The sequence below is a fragment of the Rhea pennata genome, chromosome 1, assembly GCF_028389875.1.
Source record: "Rhea pennata isolate bPtePen1 chromosome 1, bPtePen1.pri, whole genome shotgun sequence".
Taxonomy (NCBI): Eukaryota; Metazoa; Chordata; class Aves; order Rheiformes; family Rheidae; genus Rhea; species Rhea pennata.
The window spans coordinates 133,601,914-133,621,387 of NC_084663.1; the positions used below are offsets into that span (position 1 = coordinate 133,601,914).

The 19,474-nt window shown below is 36.4% G+C and overlaps 1 protein-coding gene across 2 annotated transcripts in view; it reads left to right on the forward strand.

Moving 5' to 3' along the window:
- Positions 1-19,474, forward strand: part of MAP3K15 (mitogen-activated protein kinase kinase kinase 15) — an 86,434-nt gene that overhangs the window by 37,163 nt on the left and 29,797 nt on the right. For both annotated transcript variants that reach the window (XM_062600803.1, XM_062600794.1), the window contains exons 4-7: positions 5,321-5,514; positions 8,044-8,212; positions 9,434-9,540; positions 18,994-19,164. In XM_062600803.1, coding sequence (XP_062456787.1) covers positions 5,321-5,514; positions 8,044-8,212; positions 9,434-9,540; positions 18,994-19,164 — 641 coding nt within the window. The remainder of the gene's footprint in view (positions 1-5,320; positions 5,515-8,043; positions 8,213-9,433; positions 9,541-18,993; positions 19,165-19,474) is intronic.

Genomic DNA, 19,474 nt, shown 5'->3' on the forward strand with positions numbered 1-19,474 from the left:
GTATAAAGGCACAAAAAAGATCATAGCATAGTCTTCGGCTAATCTCACTCTGGGTGTATGCACAGCTCCCTAGTTTCTGTCAAAATAATCACCTATAAAATAAAACACAAATATCCAATCTTATAGAACAGTCTGTTCTCTCTGTCATTATGAAGAAATCAATGTTTGAGAGCAGATTGGATGTTACTGGACTGGAGAGTACAGGAAAGTGCATTTATCTATGGAAAATGTGTTTTGGACCTCAAATTGCTATTGGTTTATAGGAGAAATGAATTTTCAAGTGTTTTCAAAAGCAGTGTTGCTGTAATTAAAAACAAACGAACAAAAACAACCCCTGCAACTTTCCCCAAACCAAACAAATAAACAAAACCCATGGAGAAGTTTTATTTTGATGCACCATTTTGTTGCTAACTCTGATTTTTTTTTTCAATAGGGAAATTTTATTTCCTTCTACAGAACTTTAAGGAATGGAGCATAAGAAAATCCAAGATGGAGTGAAGGAAGGAGTACACAAAGGGCTTTTTGAAAACTCCAACAATCAGGAGGCAAAATGAAAAGTCCTTCTAGAAATAGTTCTAGCATTGGTTGCCCCTAGTTTGAGATGTGTACTCCAAGTATACTTAGGTGTGTGGGTCTAGAAATTTAAATAGATTTTTTCTTAAAATCCTATAGCAGCTCTTGTAATAAGCAGAAAATAATGTCTAGGCCATGGAGGAGTCATTAGCAAAAATTCTCCTTGATTTGAAGGGAACAGGGTTGTCATTTATCCTTGCCACAAGGAATTTTTATGTTGAAAAACACTCTTTTAATGTGATTGACAGAAAGTCTCTTTTGAGTTTCGTTACCAGTATAAATTAGACAGTGTCTACTGTTTGAAGGTAATAAACATTTAAGAAAACTAAATTTATAAATTTTGGCACTTGGACTTACATTACATTGAACATTCTACAGTTTACTGGTCCCAGTGGAGCCAAGACTGAATGATTACATTATATTAACCAAGTAATCTGAAGAAGCAGGATTGTAGAGTGGCTTTATATATTTTTCTGATTATTTTTACAATATATATAAGATTGCATGATATATTTCTAGAAAAGGCTCTGAGGTAGCAGAAATACTAAAACAATTTGCAAAGGGGCACAAAATGAAAGAGATTCTCTTAGGAATAGGAACATCTGAAATACAGATAGTGATTATTCCTTCTCTGGGAAGAACAGTACAAGGAACAAGTAACCCAGGAAGCATTATTTTTCAGGTTTCTATACATTATATAGTCTACGGTTACTACTGATATAACAAAAACTAACAGTTTTAAAAATACAATTAGGAAAATCAGTTTTTCTGGAAATGTTACTGTCTCTTGGAGTATATCTGTAGTGATTGGATATAGTTAAATATTTGGCAATAAATCTGTCAGGTTGATGAAAGTAAGCTTGCTGAGAACATGTTAATCATGACATAAGGAGATATGCAGACAAATAGCATGTATAAATAGAAACCTTATCTTCTTGATGGCTAAGCATTGCATTTAATTTTCTTGATCTTTTAAATATGGACTTGCTATAAATATCTTTTCAATTTTCTATTGTTTATTTCTTTAATAATTTCTCTATTCATATGTCATGTCTGTCTTTTTGATTCTTATGCTTCCATGTTTCGTGGTGGTATTTTCCCTTTTGTTTTTGTTTTTATTTCAATTTGGAGTAGGTTGGCAACCACAAAGCTTTTCTTCGAGTTCAAGTACCTCCTGAATACCACAGTAGTAGTCTGATAGGCAAAGTATGTATCACTTTTAAATATGCTTTCTGTTGAATAAATGTGCCATCTTACTACTATGTTTCTAGGCATTTTTGTGTAAGGATGCTTTAAAAATAGAACTTTGCAGGTTCTTTCAACGTAGTTGTAATCTTGGTGTACCCATTACTGACATGCTAACTCAATATTTTGAGAGTTTGGAGTGTTTAGTTTATAAAAATTTATCTCACAGCATATACATTAAAATATTTACTACATATATTCAAGTTTTGAAGAGAAAGCATTTTCAAAAGCTTTTAGTGTTTTGGATTAACTAGTGTCACAAGGTGGATGGGAACGTGATGGCACAGGAGACTGCTGTGGAAGAAACCCTCTTGACTCTTAAGACAAAGGTGGATTAATCTCTCTGAATATTCAGAAGTCTTCGACACCTGTGAGTCAGCACAATTCAGTTCTTATTATCCTTTGTGCATTTTTCTAATTACTTCATAAGTAGGGTGAGCACTTTCAAGTTTATCCTAGTACTTCTGATGCTTGACTAAGTGGCAAAATAAATGGCATAACTAGGGTGAAATAACTGTGCTATTAGCTATGCAGGCCTGATACCCCCTCTGAAGATGCAGAGATTTTACTCAACATTATTTATTCAAAAAAAAGCCTTTAATTCAAGTATAATATTTCCATAACAAATGGACAGTTTGACAGGAATAACTGTAGCAGTACTGTTGAAAAGACAATGTACTTATGTTTACTTATAACTGCATTAGTAAAATGCTTACAGGGGAGTATTTTCAGACAAAAAGCACTCTACATTTTCCCTGTCTTCCCTGGACCCTGATAATGGCCTATGTGGGCCCTAGCTCTTTCAGTCGATCAGCAAAGGCATGTGTCAGTGCTTGAGTCTTTCAACCACTTTCCTCTGAAAAACGGGTCCCATTTTTAACTTGCAGTTATTTCTTTCTTATCTTCCTAAGATTTTTTTCTGGTTGATTAAAATGCTATGATCAAACATTTTATTGCTAGCACATTGTGCCTTTATTGTTTGCTGGAAGATGAGCTATTGAGAGGATTTTTTCAGGTTTGCATATTTTTAAACTAAACTTTTAAACTGGAGACCTTTTCAAAATAAGACAAAGGCTTTTTTTGTTTTTTAAACTGAGCTAATAATTCTGAAATAATTCAGCATACAGTCTACATAAATTAAAATGATAATTCCATCACAATGAAATAATTCATGATTTATAGATTTTACAGATTTGGAGGTCAAATTGTTGTATATGTTCCTTAATTCATACATATGCCATTTATTCAATATCTAATGAAGCAACAGTTGGCTTGCAACAGGACAGTGATTTTTCACAATTATTTATTCTTGGTGTCAGAGATGAAGGATCAGCATCCAGAACAGATGATATCCCAAAGAAATAAGGATGATATTTTCAGCCATTGCTAGCCCATGATGGTGTAAGAAAAGTTGATCAGCAGAATTGTTTTTCTACACAATGAGAAGAGACTCTTATAGAAATCTCAGCTCATACACTAAATATGAAAGGGCTTTATAATTTATTATGTATAAATATTGGACAGAAGAAGTTAGAAAATTGGAGATCAGTGTCTATCAGGGAACAGTGAGATACAATATTTAGTTTCTTTGGTAATATACTCAATGTATCTTTGCCAGGAGGCAGACTACCTTTCTCTTCATGTATGGCGCTGAAGGCTTGCATTACTAACTGGTTTAACTGGGATTGTGGTTGCTCATTCCAAACACAGCAAACTAATTTTTGGAGTTACAGCTTTGCTGGTTACTCTTCAGACAAGTTGATGTGCTGACATATATGCAGGTTTCCTGACTTCTGCATACGGAATAGTATGTGTGTTACATATGAAAACACATTTTTAATTGCATAGATTCCGCTATCCAAAAAGAGACAAGAAATCTGGGTCAAAAAGATGAAACAGTTGAATGTGATTATTACAGCATTTCATGTATGCCATTTAAAAGTACTTGAATACTTGAAAAATACTCTGAAAACTGATTTGCTTTTTCAGTAGATCACTGCATCTCTGCATCACAAGACACACTGTACTACCAAACTGGATTTGTTTTTTTCCTTTGCAGGAAGAGCTAATGCATTGTTTCAGATTGAAGAATAGAATTTATATAAAAGTGGTTTCGCATTGCCCTGAACTTAGTGTTCATTTAAATTATTAAATAATTACAACATTCTGGTTTTTCGGGTTGCAAGATTTCCTATCTTTTTAGTAGGAAGTAAAGGTAACATTGCAACAGATCATGATTTTGTTAGAACAGAGATACTGTACTGTGTGGTTCATGAAGAAGGAATGTGACATGGTCTTTATCTGTTAGAAAGTGTTTGTAATTCTAAACTGTAAGCTCAGATCTGTAACAGGATGTCTCTGATAAAGGTTTCTTCTCTGTCTATATCTGTAGCAACTGCATGCCCTAAATTATTACCCATGACCCGTTTCTTTCTCTTGTCTAGTTGAGTAATACATATAAAAAATCTACTAGCTTCATATCCATTCTTTCAGTCATCTTGACATTCTGCCATTGTTTATGGGGATTTTAAATGGCTCTACTTTACTGCAGGCTTAGATCATATAGTGAAAACATAAAGGGTATGATGTGGTTGTCGGTGTTTGCCTTGGTATCCCCCAAGGTGACAGGGCAAGGATATTGGTGGTAGTTGGTAGTGTTAGTTCTGTCATACTGACCCCATGCTTCAGGCCTCCTTCCTAGTTACTATGAATACAGTAGTTTGGCTGGGTTTTACTTTTATTTTCTCTTCTAATAGCAGAGAATTGTCATAGGTCAAGATGATATTGTTGCTTCTATTAATATCTCAGTTGTCTGAGTTCTCTTTGGGTCTTGCTCATGAGCTAAAGAATCTGAGCTTGCAGTATTCAGGGTCTGAAAGGTGTTTCCCATTTCCTCACCTCTCCCTTTTTATCATGTTGATTACATTTACATTTTTTTTGTGGCCTATTAAGGATTTTTGGTTTTCACTTTCAAAATTTTCTGTTAAAAGTTTTAGATCTATTTTGAGATGTTTCAGTATTTTCTTTAGTGTTTGATGGCAGCATGCAGCAGATGTTGTATGGACTCTTCTTTCAGTGCCTGTGTTCTGTATTCCTCAGATGCTTTGTAATGTGTTCTGCATCATATCTTTCCTAGCACAGACTAAGTCTAGAGGAGGCAAGTACATCTTCACTGTCTGCAAGAATATGGGAGCATAAGGTTATCTTGTCCTATCAGACTTACAGTTAGGGTCTGCACATGACATCAAAAATCATTTTTCTTGTTTTGTTTCTTACCAGATTTACACCCTTATTCATCACCCCTGTTAATATGTGTAATTCTTCCATGCGGAAGAAAACTTGAGTTTAATGCTTGCCAGTCTTGTGTTAAACAGTGCACTAAAACCTAGTGGTGCACCAGCACTGATACGGCTCTTTTTTTCTGACAGTAAAAGATTCTGTATGTACACAAGCAGATTTCCACTTTCATTTGTTTTCTAAACTCTGCCTGTTTTTCTTTTAGGCTTCCAGTGGGAATTATTATTTTATTCCCTACATGGTCACACCTTGTGCTGACTACTTTTGCTGTGAAAGTGATGCCCAGCGAAGAGCTTCTGAGTATATGCAACCCAGCTGGGACAATATCCTGGGGCCACTTTGTGTCCCACTGGTGGATAGGTTTATCAGCCTTCTCAAGGACATTCATGTTACATCATGGTAATTTTGCCACACATACGTATCTAGAACCATTTATACTCTTAATATTATAGAAGAAGATTCAGAATCTCTAGTAACATTGATTTTTTTTTCCACTGTCTTTACTGTGGTATTAAAAGAAGTTGCTAGCTTTACTGCTTACTGTATCACTGACCTGCAGCTGTTGCAGTTAGATAACCAAGTTATACTAGAGGTGATTTATGGTTACTTTCCAAAATACCAGCAAGCAGAGTCAGTCCATGCGTAAGATAAAGTTCTTAAGTATAAATTACAGCGCAGGAAGTTGTAACAGAAGATGAGGTAACAGCCTCTTCCTAGAACTCAAACTTAATGACCTTGCTTTTTTTTTTTTTTTTTTTTTTTCCCTCCTTTTTATCACCAAGTAAGTATATACATATGGAGCCATGGACAATCAAATTATTCTCTTCTGTGGTATTTTTTTTTTTTTTATATATTGGCCTTCTGATATCACCTAATATATGTGATGATGTTCAGCCACTTCTACAAGGGGTTGTTAAGGTTTTGAGGATTAGGGCTGGAGATGGAAATCTGTCTTTCTTGCTTTGCTACCCCCTGTGTTCCACAACTACTCTGATTTTTCTGGGAAAGAGGATGAGATGCTGAGCTTCCGGGTTCTCTTTTCCACAATGTCTGAAGCATGAGGTAGCACTGAGGACCCTCAGACTTCTTTCCGTTCTGTCATTGCCATCCCACCCAAGCGAAGGACTTGCTTCCTTAGAAGATCCCTTTGCTCATCTTGTCCCACTGTAAGCATTCACAGATGCTTCTGCCCACACATACTTTACCCCTTACACCTCCATCCACAGCAGGTCTGCTGTTTTACAACACTTTGTTAGGGAGTGACAACGCAATTGCTGGCCCGAGAAAGGGCAAGCTGCTTTCTGCTCCTCCTCCAAAGCAGCACTAGGGAGGAGAGTGTGTGTAGGCAGCAGACAACACCAGCCTGCTTTGAGGAGTTGGACAAGCAGGGGGGTAGACATGCGGTAAAGTTCAAGAGCATATGGGAGAGCGATGCTAGGCAGCACAGACAGGCTCATGAAACAAGTAGCATAATCAGTCTTGGTAGTAGTAAATTTTGGTATTGTGATCATAAAATGTTGCTCTGGGCACCAGCTATCTGAAGCTACCTTTACACTTTCTCTCTGACAATATGTTTTTGACCAGTATTGTGATTGATAATTGTGTTGTGAAGTCCTGCAGTAAGGTCTCCTTTCTGTCTCCCATTACTGCTTTCAGCTGGTAGATAGGAGTAATTATGAAGTAATGAATACAGATTTTTGGAGTGTTTGATTCCTGTAAACTCTGACTCAAGAGCCTGACAAATGCTTTTGAATAACTGCGGAGTTGGACGCTATTGTGCCAGTACTCTGTGAAAAGGGAAAATGCAGCTAAATGTCACTGCACTGCCTTCAAAAGTTTAAACAATTGTGGGATGGTTAAGGGTTAAATCATTCTTGAAAATGAGATTTTGCATTCCCAAGTCATTTGGTTACTTTTGAAAAAATAATGCCCTATGTCTCCTTTTGGTTTGGTGAACACAAGAAATAAATCTGTAAAAGGAAATACTGAGCAGAAACATGAGATTGATATTACATGGTGAGTTAGGCCTAACATCCACTGACCTTAAAACAAATATTAAAAGCTTTCCAATGGTGCTTATTGAGACCTTGCTGCCTCGTATTATAAAAATATCTTACATGTTGTATATGCTGTTGCTATGAATATTCAACAGAGCACTTAGATCTCTTTGCTATGTTTTAGGCTTAGTGCTAGGCAATGTTGCAATAAGTACTTGCAATAAGTACTCCATAGCTACTCCATAAGTTATCTACCATAAGCTACTCCGTATAATATTAGCTCTAAGTAATCTGTCCAGATGGCTTACAGTTGTCAGTACTGATAATAAAGGCTTTTTTTTTGTCTTCCACAAAAGCTCTGGTGTTGTGCTATTTACTACTGTTAGTGTAAATAAGGTGCAAGAAACTTACTGTGGGATTTTATGTAGATCCTGCCCCATTATGTATTAGATTCATTCAAACAAACTACAAGAAGGCAGCTTTTAGTGACTTGTTTCCATTTTAGGTGCTTTATTTCGAAGTCACTTAACCCCTTTAATTTGTAAAAATTGAATACCTCCTCTTCATGTAGCTCTAGTCTTTCCTTGGTGTGCCAGTTTATTATCCCAATGGCTGCTTTCTTTAAGATAAAGATAAAAAGTGCTACATATGTCATGGTCAGTTTAAAAAAAAAAAAAAAAAAAAAGTTCCAATTCTACTGAGTGGTTAAATTATCCCACAGTCTGGTCATATGTGTATAGATACATGGTTCAATAGTCTGGGGCAGGGCAAGGTGGAATACATATAATGAGGTAATGTTAAAATGTGGACTTAAATGATAGATTTAATGTACATGTCATTCTGATAAATAATACTTTTTGTTAGAAATATGACCATTTTTCTTTTTAAAAAAACTAATAGTCGTCTTCTCGTACATCTTTTATTTCTTTAGTGCCTATTATAAAGAAACACTCCTAAATGATATTAGAAAAGCTAGAGAGAAGTATCAAGGGGATGAACTGGCTAAGGAGCTGGCCAGAATTAAGCTTCGTATGGATAATACTGAAGTGCTGACTTCCGACATCATCGTAAACCTGCTTCTTTCTTATCGAGATATTCAGGTATACTCCTAAGGAGTAAGAAATATTATTTTACTATGGGATTTTGGCTCTTGTTTGTTCTGTATTTCATTGTTAAACAGTGACTTAAAGTTGACACAGTATTGTTTCATTGTGTTAAACTTTTTGACTTTCATACTGGGCCATTTAAGGGCTTTAAAAGTTTATTTATTTTGCCCATGAACCAGAGACATAGAGGAGGAGACTTCCTGAGGTTTCCTCCTTAGTTTTCTGTCATGTTTAACCTCCTTGAAAAATTAAAAGAAACACAGGAAAAAATACAGAAACGAGATTTTTGCTTTTGCTTGTCCTTCTCACTTCTCCCCACCCACCAGTATATTCGACTAAGAGGAGGCATTTGTTGTGACCACAGTATTTGCCACAGGAGCCCAAGTTGAGAACTACCGTAAAAAGAAGCATTAATTTGTTTTTAAAATAAAACAACTGTACCTTTTTTCCCCCCTTGAATTTATTTTTTAAGTAAGTTCTGCTTTTGCTAAAGCACAGCCTACATTCTATGAAAATTTTTTCCATCAGTCTCTAAGTTGTTTATCTGACAAGTATAAATGGGTCATGAGAGCAGTGGATGACCTGTGTCATCACCCAGCTTTCCATTCAGAGTTGTAGGTTATCCTGCAGCAAGTTTATCTAATTTCATTTTGATCATCTCTGGTTACTTTTATATACTTCTGAAAGCTCTTCTCCCTTGAGAAATGCAGTCATCTCCAGACATAGTCTGAACAAACAAATTAGGTGATGTGAGGCCATCCTTCATCTCAGTGAATTGGCCTTTTCAGCAACATGTATGTGGGTAACCCCTGAAAAAAGCAAAATGGATGCACAAACAGCTGATGTACTTGCAGAATGAGCTGTGCTGTAGCCTGTGGTGACCTGATGAACTGTTCTTCATCAGCATTCCCTGATTAGGATTGAAAAAGCTGGAGTTGTGATCTCTCCTTATTGGTGTCAGGTGTGTGATTGCCACTGCCCAAGTTACTGAATCCCTCTGGCCAGCTGCAGCAGCAAAGAAATGAGGAAGAGGCAAGTACTGAAACAGATGAAGTCCTTCTTTAATTCCTTTCACTAGAGTTCATGGCTGTGTCACTGCCTCTTCTAGGAGAAATCAGCTGAAATACTGTCTAGCATTCATAGTATGTTTAGTTTAGTGATGCTTTCCTCTGCTAGAGGTTGTTTTCAGTTTTTCTTTTTTTTAATTCCTACCAGGACTATGATGCTATGGTGAAGCTGGTAGAAACATTAGAAATGCTTCCAACCTGTGATCTGGCTGATCAGCACAACATTAAATTTCATTATGCTTTTGCATTGAATCGGTAAGGATAATTGCTTGAGGCTGTTTCATTTTATTGCTGTTTGGTTTGGTCTTATGTAAAAATTATTGGTGCAAATAATATAAAATTCTTCTCCCTTTCTGCATGCACTGCTTCCTGTACACCATGACAAACTTCTAACATTAGAAGAAAACATTGTTTTCCAACAACCATCATTTTGTCAACAACCTGATGAGTGGATGAATGATTTGTTCCAAAGGCCACCAGAGTAGTTCTGAAAGTCTCCGTTGATATCAATGAGTTCTTGAGCAAGCTGAGATTTTTCCGAGTCATTGATTATGCTGAGCATCTTGAATAGTTTAGCATAATACATTTATGAGTAAGTTATTAAACTAATGAATAACAAGTAGTACTTGATCCATGAACTGTAATTCTTAATATAACTTCCTTGGAAGGCTGAAAGGCAATTTGAACCCACAAGCTCTTTCCTGATTCAACTTTGGTAGATTAGCAAGGTAGAAACATATTATTGAACTCTTCCAGATAGCGATAGATTTCTGTAGTGCCTATGTATGATAGTTGCTTCATTTCTAAAGATTTTATATTAAGATTTCATTATGGAAAATAGATCTTATAGAAATGAAACCAGATCTAATAATAGAAGTAACTGCTTAGATACAATCCACATGTTACTGAAAGTTGTGACCTGGAGTTCATACAGAAAATTAGCACTGGGCAGTATCAGTATAGCATACATCAAATGTATGCTGTATTAATAAATCTAGAAAATCAGTTGATGAGGAATCTCTATTAACTTTTTTTTTCTAATGGGATTTTATAGAAAGGAGTAATAAATCTGATGCTATTTGACAGTCTCATCAGACTTCTTAGAAGTAAATACAAAATCATTGCTCTGAAAAATACCAGATACTACTCTCACTTCAGTTCTGTGTCAAAGAACAGCCATCACTGAGCAGTTTACATTATGTGATACCTGCAAAAAAATTCATTTTTATGCAAGCTTACATTTCATTCAAGGCCAAGGTTGCACATACAGGAAGAAAAAATGCAGTCTGTGCCAATATGTTTATAGAAAGAAAAGTATTTTTTAAGGGAGATGGTGGTTGTGTTGATAGGCTGAGTGATCATCTGAGTGATGTAGTAACAAACAGCTTGAAGTGGTCTTTTGAAGAATAAAGTAGTGAGTAATGCAGAGTATACACACAATCTCAGGTATACCTATGACTGTAATTCTAGTGTCTGTGCTTTTATGGAAACTAGCTATAGAGATGATTTTTGAAGCCTGGAAAATGGCTATTAAAATACCTTTTTATTTAAAAAAAAGAAAAAAAAACACAAAGAAAAGGTTCTGAGATGTGAATTCATTACAAGGAGAAGCACCTCAATGAGAAGAAAATCATCAGCTACCAGGTAGTGTCTGAATCTCTCATGCAGAAAGATAACTAGACTTAACCGAAATTTGGATAATGACAAAGTGTTTTTAATGGGGAGATTGAGAAATGATTAATATTTAGCTCTTGATATCAGATATATAAATATATTTACATATAATTCAGTTTTCATAAACTTTTCAAGATTTGAAGTGAACACTGAGTGTCTTGATTCCTAGCTGCTGATATCCCAGACCATTAAATCTTAGCTGATTAACCATCTACTGAGTCTGAAACTTGTTTAACTGGAAGTATTTTTTTTTTTCAGAAAATTCTGATCTGAATATTTAAAGAGAGGGAATCCATTTAAGTGCTTTGCATTTAGTTCTGGTTTTTATGAAATCAAGTGAAAGATTTTTTTTTCCATTAAACTGCTTAATAGAAGGAAAAAATTCCCTTTTGGTTGTAAATATTTATGTACAACACAAGATAGTACTTTAAAGTAGAAGCTAGTGCTTTGATACTTCTATTGGCGATCTGAACTTTAAACAGAATTGTGGTTTACTTTCTGTCTGTATAGTTATTATTGCATGGTACAGGACTCCACTTTTTTTCCTCAAGCCCTAAAAATTGTAGGCTTGCTCTTTTAAAACTTCTGATGTGCTGAAATTCAAGTCTTCTTATGATACCATACTGATATCTTGAGAAGTGCTTTTATTGAAAGGGATTTGGCCCTATTTTGGGGAAGAAATTTGTCCAACCTTGTATTATTTCAGGGTCTTGACTCAAGAAGTTGAAATCTGCCACGAGTAATAATGGTAGGGTCGTGCCTCGTCCCTTTCCTTAGGAGAATATCCTGATTTGATAAGGCTATATTTTTTTTTAAAAGAAAAAGTTGCCATTTACATGTGCATAGTGAACCTGGCACACTCCCTTACTCTGTGTTTGAATTCTTTGTGTGTTGAGCAGCACGTGACCCTCATGCCATTAGATTTTTTGACTTGCTTTGGTGACGCCGATAGGGCCCCTGTAAGACGACACGGAATGGAGTGCTGCTGCACCTGCTTTCCCCGTCAGCACATCGCATTAAATGAATCACTAGCCTGAACCGCTACGACTCTCCTCGTGTTCTTCTGGGAACAATTAAAACATCGTCATAGAAAAGTTCTCCAGAAAGGAATGACCAGTTTTCCGTTAGCAAGAATGCAGAAATTAGTGTCTACTGTTCAAAGATTTCTGCCCTACTGGAGGGGAGGGGGAAGCGGGAACAGGAAAACAGAAAAGTTGTGCTTAGTTAGTTCAAATATTTTTGCGTCTTGTGAAAGTCCAAAGTTTGATTTCTGAAAATTTTCAGAACAATTCCACATGTAAAAGGTAAATAATCATCCTTAAAGTTTTGTTTCTAGTATCTTACTTCTGTAGGATTTTTGAACCAATTTTTTCGATTTTAAAAATACCCTCTTTTATTGAGTTTTATAAGAATTTAGTTTGAAGAATACAAAACACTTAATATTCTATTAATTTTAGCATAGAGAATGGGGTAAATGTTATTCAGTACGAGTGATCGAGTCTGCTAGAAATAAAATACCTCATAAATAACAACAGTTCGTGGCTGTGAGACTGTCAGACTTTGTTGAAGTTAATGTTCATTTAATTTCATTACGAAAATGTGTCAGAACTCTGATCCTAATCAACAGAAGTCATTCATTTATTTTATTTATTTCCTCTTGAACTGCGGTAACTGAGTTTCATTAGCAATTAATTTCACTTCGCCTTTTCAAGTCAGCAATAGGCTAGTGCTCCACAGAGCTGGGGATGTGGCAGGGGGTTGTTCCTCACAGCCTTGGGCCTTTACTGGTGCAGACTGGCAGCGTCCAGGCGGACGCAAGCCCAGTCTGAACCGTGACTGCATGCACATCTTAGTCTAAGTTAATAGTCTGGGCTGAGAAAAGAGCCAATTATGGCCCTGCACCCTTCTCGCCTAGCTGCACAGCTTCTGCCTGACCTGGCTTGGATCATGAGCAAAGCAAGCCTGGGTCTGTCTGCAGAGTATTGTGCAGGCGTGCACTAAAGCACTTGCTATTACGTGACATGACAGTGTCATGACAATTTCTGATACTGTGATTCGCATAGCAAGTTTTTAAGCATGACCTAATTCCTGTCCTAGATCAAAATCTTTCTCCCTGGTTTCCACTATAGAGCAGAGCATTGAGTCCATCTTAGGCTTGTTTTTTCTAATGTGTAATCATATAAAGGCTAATAGTGGATCTGTTTGCAATGACAGGTTTATGCTTTCTTTGCAGACCTTGACTATCTACATAGGCTACTTTCCTGGTTTCTTATTGGGAGCAAAAGGCTATTCCTCTGTCAGTGTTTTAAGCTAGTTCTTCTGACCACACACAGAACAGAGCATGCTCTCTTACACAGATGTGGATTGGTTTAAAACAATGTTCCTTTTTGCCTCCCAGTTGAAATTGCGTCTGGCTGTGTTTTAATTTGTGCAGAGGATGAGGCGAGTCTTTCAGTTTAAGTTCAGCCCAAATGTGCAATGTGAATGTTTTCAGAATTTGTGATGCCTCTGGTATGAGGAAAGGCACTGCATAATTGAGGGCTGATGTTGGGCGTTTCTGATACAGGTGGCTGTTTGCTTCAGTCACGGGCGGCATGCATAGCCTGGGAGGCAAGCCCTTTGTAAGGAGTAACTGGGGTACAAGAACTGCCTTGAAAGGATGCTGTTATAATTCCAGGTCCCCTACTTGAAAACTAAGATTCAGACTTAAGATTTCCGTTTTATTTCCCCTGTTCTCTGTTTGTTTCCTCTCTGTTCCTGTGTGTGTAATTGAAGGCTGTCTGGTAATTTTTTTTCCCCCACAAGAACTTTTCCCAGTGGGGTGCACAGGATTGACTGGAGGTCAGCTGGTCTTTATTTCAGTATTTCGTGTTGTTTTGTTTGTTAAAGATGAACCTGTGCCATATTAGTTGTATGTGAACTCCTCCCAATCCCCCATCCTACACATACAGTATCATGAGCTCCTTAAGGGTCTGTGGACATTTATCCATTGCAGTGCCTGTGTAATTTGCTATATCATAGAGAAAAGGGACAGTTGCGTTTACCTGCATTTGCAGATACGGGGCTACCACACAGAGTCAGGAAGTCTACTCATTAAAGGTTCTGTTTAAGGTGTCTACGGTGTGATTTTTCTCTTCAAGTACAGAGCATTCTAAAATGTGTTTTAAAGTCCTGTTGTCTTTAGTAGTAAATGAAATTGCACCTTTACTAATTAGTCCTAAGGTTTTCAAGACAGAGTTCCTGTAAAATGAGGACAGCACGTTTGGTGGCAAGTCTTTGGCTGAAGGGATTCATTTAGTCCAAAACAGAAGACGATCAGAAAGGATGGCCCCAGTGGCCTCAAGTGTATGGTCATCTTTCCTGCTGCAGCTCCCAGCCCCTAGGCTTTACTGGCACCCCTACTCCTCAGGCAGGTGCCTCACCACTGATGGCTAATGCAAGTCCATGAAAAAAAAAACAGGATAAAAAACAAAACAAAACAAAAAAAACCCCCACTTTGATCATGTAGCTATCAATACATCACTGGCAAGCATGCACAAGACCTGAATTTAAGTTGTAGTGACAATGTCAACTTCTGATTTATTTTTTCCTTAAAATTTGAGTTTTGTGCAGTTTGAAAGAGTGCTTTTTTGTGTTATACTGTAAATTGCATGTCACTGCGTTTGAGACTTCTGTGCCCACTCTGCTTGCCTGTGTGACTTACTGCTATAGTTCAAGGATTGACTTAGGTCCTAAGCTCAGCACTATTAACGTATTTCTTGCCAGATGAGCTCTTCCCATGTATTTTTCTTACACCTGAGGTCTGCTGAGTACTTTTACTGGTAAATCCCTAAATTCACAGAGAGAAGAGCTGGTCAATGGTGGTTTTTGTGAAAGCTCTTCTAATCTGGGATTTGATGTTTTACAGAATCTAAATGTAATAAATATCTAGTGCAGTGACTGTCTTTATTGAAGAAAAGAATTAAGGAATAATACCTGCTTGTATGGCATGGTGTTAAAACTGGTTCGCTGGTGTTATGGTTTTTTTCCTCTCAGGTTTTTATTTATTTTTTTTAAGGTTCTCCTCAAGTGAGAAGAGAATATAGATTGACTTAATGTACTTTATTCATGCATTATATTGCATGCATATTTTCATACATTCATGCCTTTTGTATTTGGAATCTTAGTATTTCACTATTTTAAATTATTATATAGATTGCTTACAGACAGCAATTAAATTTGTGATTCCTCTGTTAAAAAAATTTTAAAGTAATGCCAAAACAATGACAGAAGATGATAAGTTGTCAGAAAAATCTGCTGTTGTTTTCCACCAAGTCTTTTACAGAAGATAAGAACTGTGATATCACAGTAATACTCATAGACTACTTTTTCTTACTTAATGACCTTGGAGTAGTGAACCCTTTCCTGTTCTGGAGTTAATAGGTTTTAGTATTGCCTCAAATTACTGAAAAGCGTTGAGCAAGTGGCATGAACAGGACAAATCACAATCAGTATTGGTGGGATGGGAAAGTGTTGCAATCTTATTTCCATGAATTTTACTTGCTTGTAATCAGGTAAAAAGAATAATGAAAGAGAATGCTAGTTTGGTCTTTACTATTTTACTTCTTGTTGCTGTAGTATGTGTGAACATCAGTGAAGTATAGATTTTTTTTTTTACTGTTGATTTGAATGCTCAGTGTGGTTGTCTACTGGTTATTTGCTTAGGATCTACTTCAGTAGTTTAGAGTGGCATAGCAAAGATTTTATGGAGTTGCAGCACACTTGTGTTCTAATTAGTATTTTTCATTTGGCCTTCTTTACTAAGCTTGGAGTTTACAAATAATCCTCAGCTTCAACTTACGCAGCTTGCAAGGAGGCCAAGCGTTACGCCAAATTTTGTACAAAGCAGAGTAGATAATAGCTGAGCTATAAAGACTTCAGTTTCTTTCTAAGGCAGTTCTATCTTCATTTATATTAAAGCTGAGGGCAGCTACAGTCACTGTAATTTAACTCAGCGTGCTGTGTTTTAACAAGCAACATACTGTAATAAAAAAAAAGGGGAGAATTAGTAAGTAAAGGGAGTAACAGGGTGCAAGTAGTAAATTATTAGTCATTGTGAATAATAGTAGCCATAAGAAATTATTCCCATTGAAAAGCACTGGGTTATTTAAATGTAGTTCTGATCTCAAAAAATGATCTAGTAAAAATCACATCGGGGGTTTCTCATTTTGTATCAGTGGTTTGTATGTAACATCTCAAGTGTATATGAAGGAAAAAAATGTTGTTTTTTTTGTTTCCCCCTTCCCCCCCCCATTGTCATAGCTGACTGGAGACCAGCAAATTCAGTTCCAATGTCAAAGTCCAGTTTGGTTTGTCATTCCCTCACCTCACTACGGTGAATTTTAACATGCCAAATTGCATCCATGGTGACGTGTGTGACTCAGTTAACTTACAATAGAATTAGTTATTTTGTAATAACTAACTCCAGTTAGTTATTACAGTTCTAAATAATTGTATTTGTCTAAATTTGTCTGAAATACTTTTTGTGGTGGTAGGTAGCAGTTTAGCTCATCAGTTTTTATAAACTACTAGTCTAATATGGAGTCATTAAGACAGACATAACTAACTCTCTATTGTGTTTTTATTCAAGAGAGTTCAAAATAAATATTTGTTACATGTTTAACATTACTGTAAGCAAAGATATTGTATAAGATAATAAATGTACTCATTCAAAATGATCTTCGTATACAGTACTGGTAAATTTATACCTACAGTTTAAATTGTCTCATGTTCACATTACTCTGCAATGTGACAATATGATCATATTTGTAATGGTAGTGTGCAGTAAAATGTTGGTAGGTGCTGCAAGGCTGAAATGATGAGATAAGATTCGTATAAATACAGTGGGGGAGGGAAAAAACAGATTGCTCTTTTTGACTCTACTATTCTGTGGGAAAGATTTGCAGAATTGTTATTATTTAGTTTATTCTCTTGTACTTTCCTCTTCCAAAACTGTTTGCTTATAGGATTCTTAAAATAATAACAAAAGATCAAATCAGTAAGTCAAAATGAAATATAGAGGAAAACAAAGGAGGATTCCCTTAAACAAATTACTTTTCACTCACATAAGGCCTTCTTACAGTATATATATACACGCTCTTCCAGTTAGGTAGCCAGCAACAAGGGAAGAGGTGAACTGAGCGTGAAGGGGAAAAAAAGGATTATTAAGGATCTCTGCTATTGTTTGCAAAGATCCCTAATTCCTGTCCTAGTAAAATCTGTACAATATTAACCTCATCAGATGAAGAATTGGTTCACTGAGTGTAGTTCTAGTTCTCTAATCATGCCAGCGTTATAAAGGTGGTGAAACCAGCCTGTGAAACATCAAGAATTTTTGTTTTAGGGATATTTAAAACAGAAATGGTATAGTGACTGGTATGGAGAGAAGGATCCAGGGAAGACAATAGATTTGAGAGAGAGGAAAGAAGTGTGCAGCTGTGAAATTAAAAAGCAAGAAAGAAAATGGAGTTTTGCCTATTGCTGTAAGGCAATGTCATTCCAGGTGAGGGTGAGTGATAAGAACATGATGGCTGAGTAATTTTTGACACCTAGGGTGGAAAAACAGTGTAATGATCACTATACTGGCTCAGAGTAAAATTCTGTCTAACATGGATTCCCATCTGACAGCGGTCTATAGCAGATATCTAGGAAAAAGTATGGAGATACAAAAATATATAGTGATACATCTCCCTAAATACTCCGACCGATTCCAGCAACTTGTGGTTCAGGGTCTTCCTGAGACAGCAGTAGTAAATTTGTATTTATCAAGTAAATTGGGGAAGGAGAAAGGAGCAGAGATTTTAAAGAGATTGTTTTCTGCAAATTATGGATTGATTGCTGTTTCTGTAGCCTCTCCCAATTGCTGCAAACTCAAAAAACAACCAAAAAAAACCAAAACAAAACAAAAAAAAAAAAAAAAAAAAAAGGAAACTTTGAACAAACTGAAACAAACCCCAACAAATTATTTGTTCTTGTACTTGGCAGGGAGAGGAGGATAGGGTTTAGGGAAATGGAGGAGAAACTGAGTTGAGGAAGGAATGTTTTGAGGGTCATTAACAGTTATGAATCCATAATCTGAGACTTAATGTCTCCGATCTTTTAATTATCGATGGCTAAGGAGGATGTCATGCGTACAGTACAGGGAGAGAGCACTGAACACCTTCCTGTGCACCTTCAAAACTTGCCACTCTGTGGTGCATTTGTTCCCCTGGGGAAATAAGGAATCAGATCTTGACAGCACAGAACACCTTGGGGCTTCTAAATCCAAGCAAAAATTTTTTTGATTGAACTTGCTAAGTTTTAGAGCAGGAGCTTGTTTTTGAAAGGAGAGGAAGGGAGAAAATCCTTTTATAAATTAGTATTAGAAAGCTTTCAAATCTATTCTGATCTTCAAAAGGAGTGATATTGATCATTTTACAACTTATCCTGTAGCTTCAGAGGAAAGTTTTTGAGCCAAATGCTCCTCATTACAAATAAGAATGTCAGACTTCAGCCCTGGGTTGAGACAAAACTCAATGAACAGTGACATGAGGTGGAGAGCAAATTAGAACGCATGATACAAAATTGAAGTTACCCTGTAACTGTAAGCATAATTTTATCATACCTTAATTCTGTTCATTCAGTGTTCTGAATGTTGTTCACACAAGTCTACAAATTTAGCTTAGTTATTATGTATTAAGCTATTTTCATGAGATTTGTGACCCTACGGAGGCATTCAGAGAAATAAAAGAGGACCTGCTAATGACTTGTGCATGAAGGAATCACATGAGATGACAGGTTACTGCTAGATCGTCTTAGAGAATTTTTCTATGAAAGAGAGTCCCCCGACAGGAGAAAACATTTGTGTTTTTATCAACCAACTGACAATCGTGCCTCAGTATAAATAAAGCAAAATCTGTATATAGTAGTGATGTCTGAATTGGAGATTGGGGATAATGTCTTGCAGTTACTTTTTCAGATCTGAACTAATTTATTTTATTTTCTATGTGATTTCAGGAGAAACAATGCAGGTGACAGGGAGAAAGCACTACAAGTTATGCTTCAAGTCCTGCAGACGTGTGATCACCCTGCTCCGGATATGTTTTGCTTATGTGGGAGGATCTACAAGGATATGTTTCTTGATTCTGATTGTAAAGACACCAGTAGTCGAGATCATGCCATTGAATGGTAACAGAAAGAAAAAAAAAAAAAACGGACTTGTACTTCTGTTTATGAAAAGCAGGATTGTGACAATTAATAACATGTAGACCATTTAATTTTTTTCCCCCCTTTTTAACACGGTCCTGTTTGAGCATTTGGTTTACTGAGAACCAAGTCTTTGGACATGAGTTTTTGAGGAAAGGATTGGCAGTGATTTACTGTGGGGCGTTCTGTGTATTGTCTTTTTTCTTTTTTTTTCTTTTTTTTTAGAGAGAGAGCACTGCTTTATAGATACATTTACTTTTAAGTTTTCCTTGCTTCTTTTTATAGACTTTAG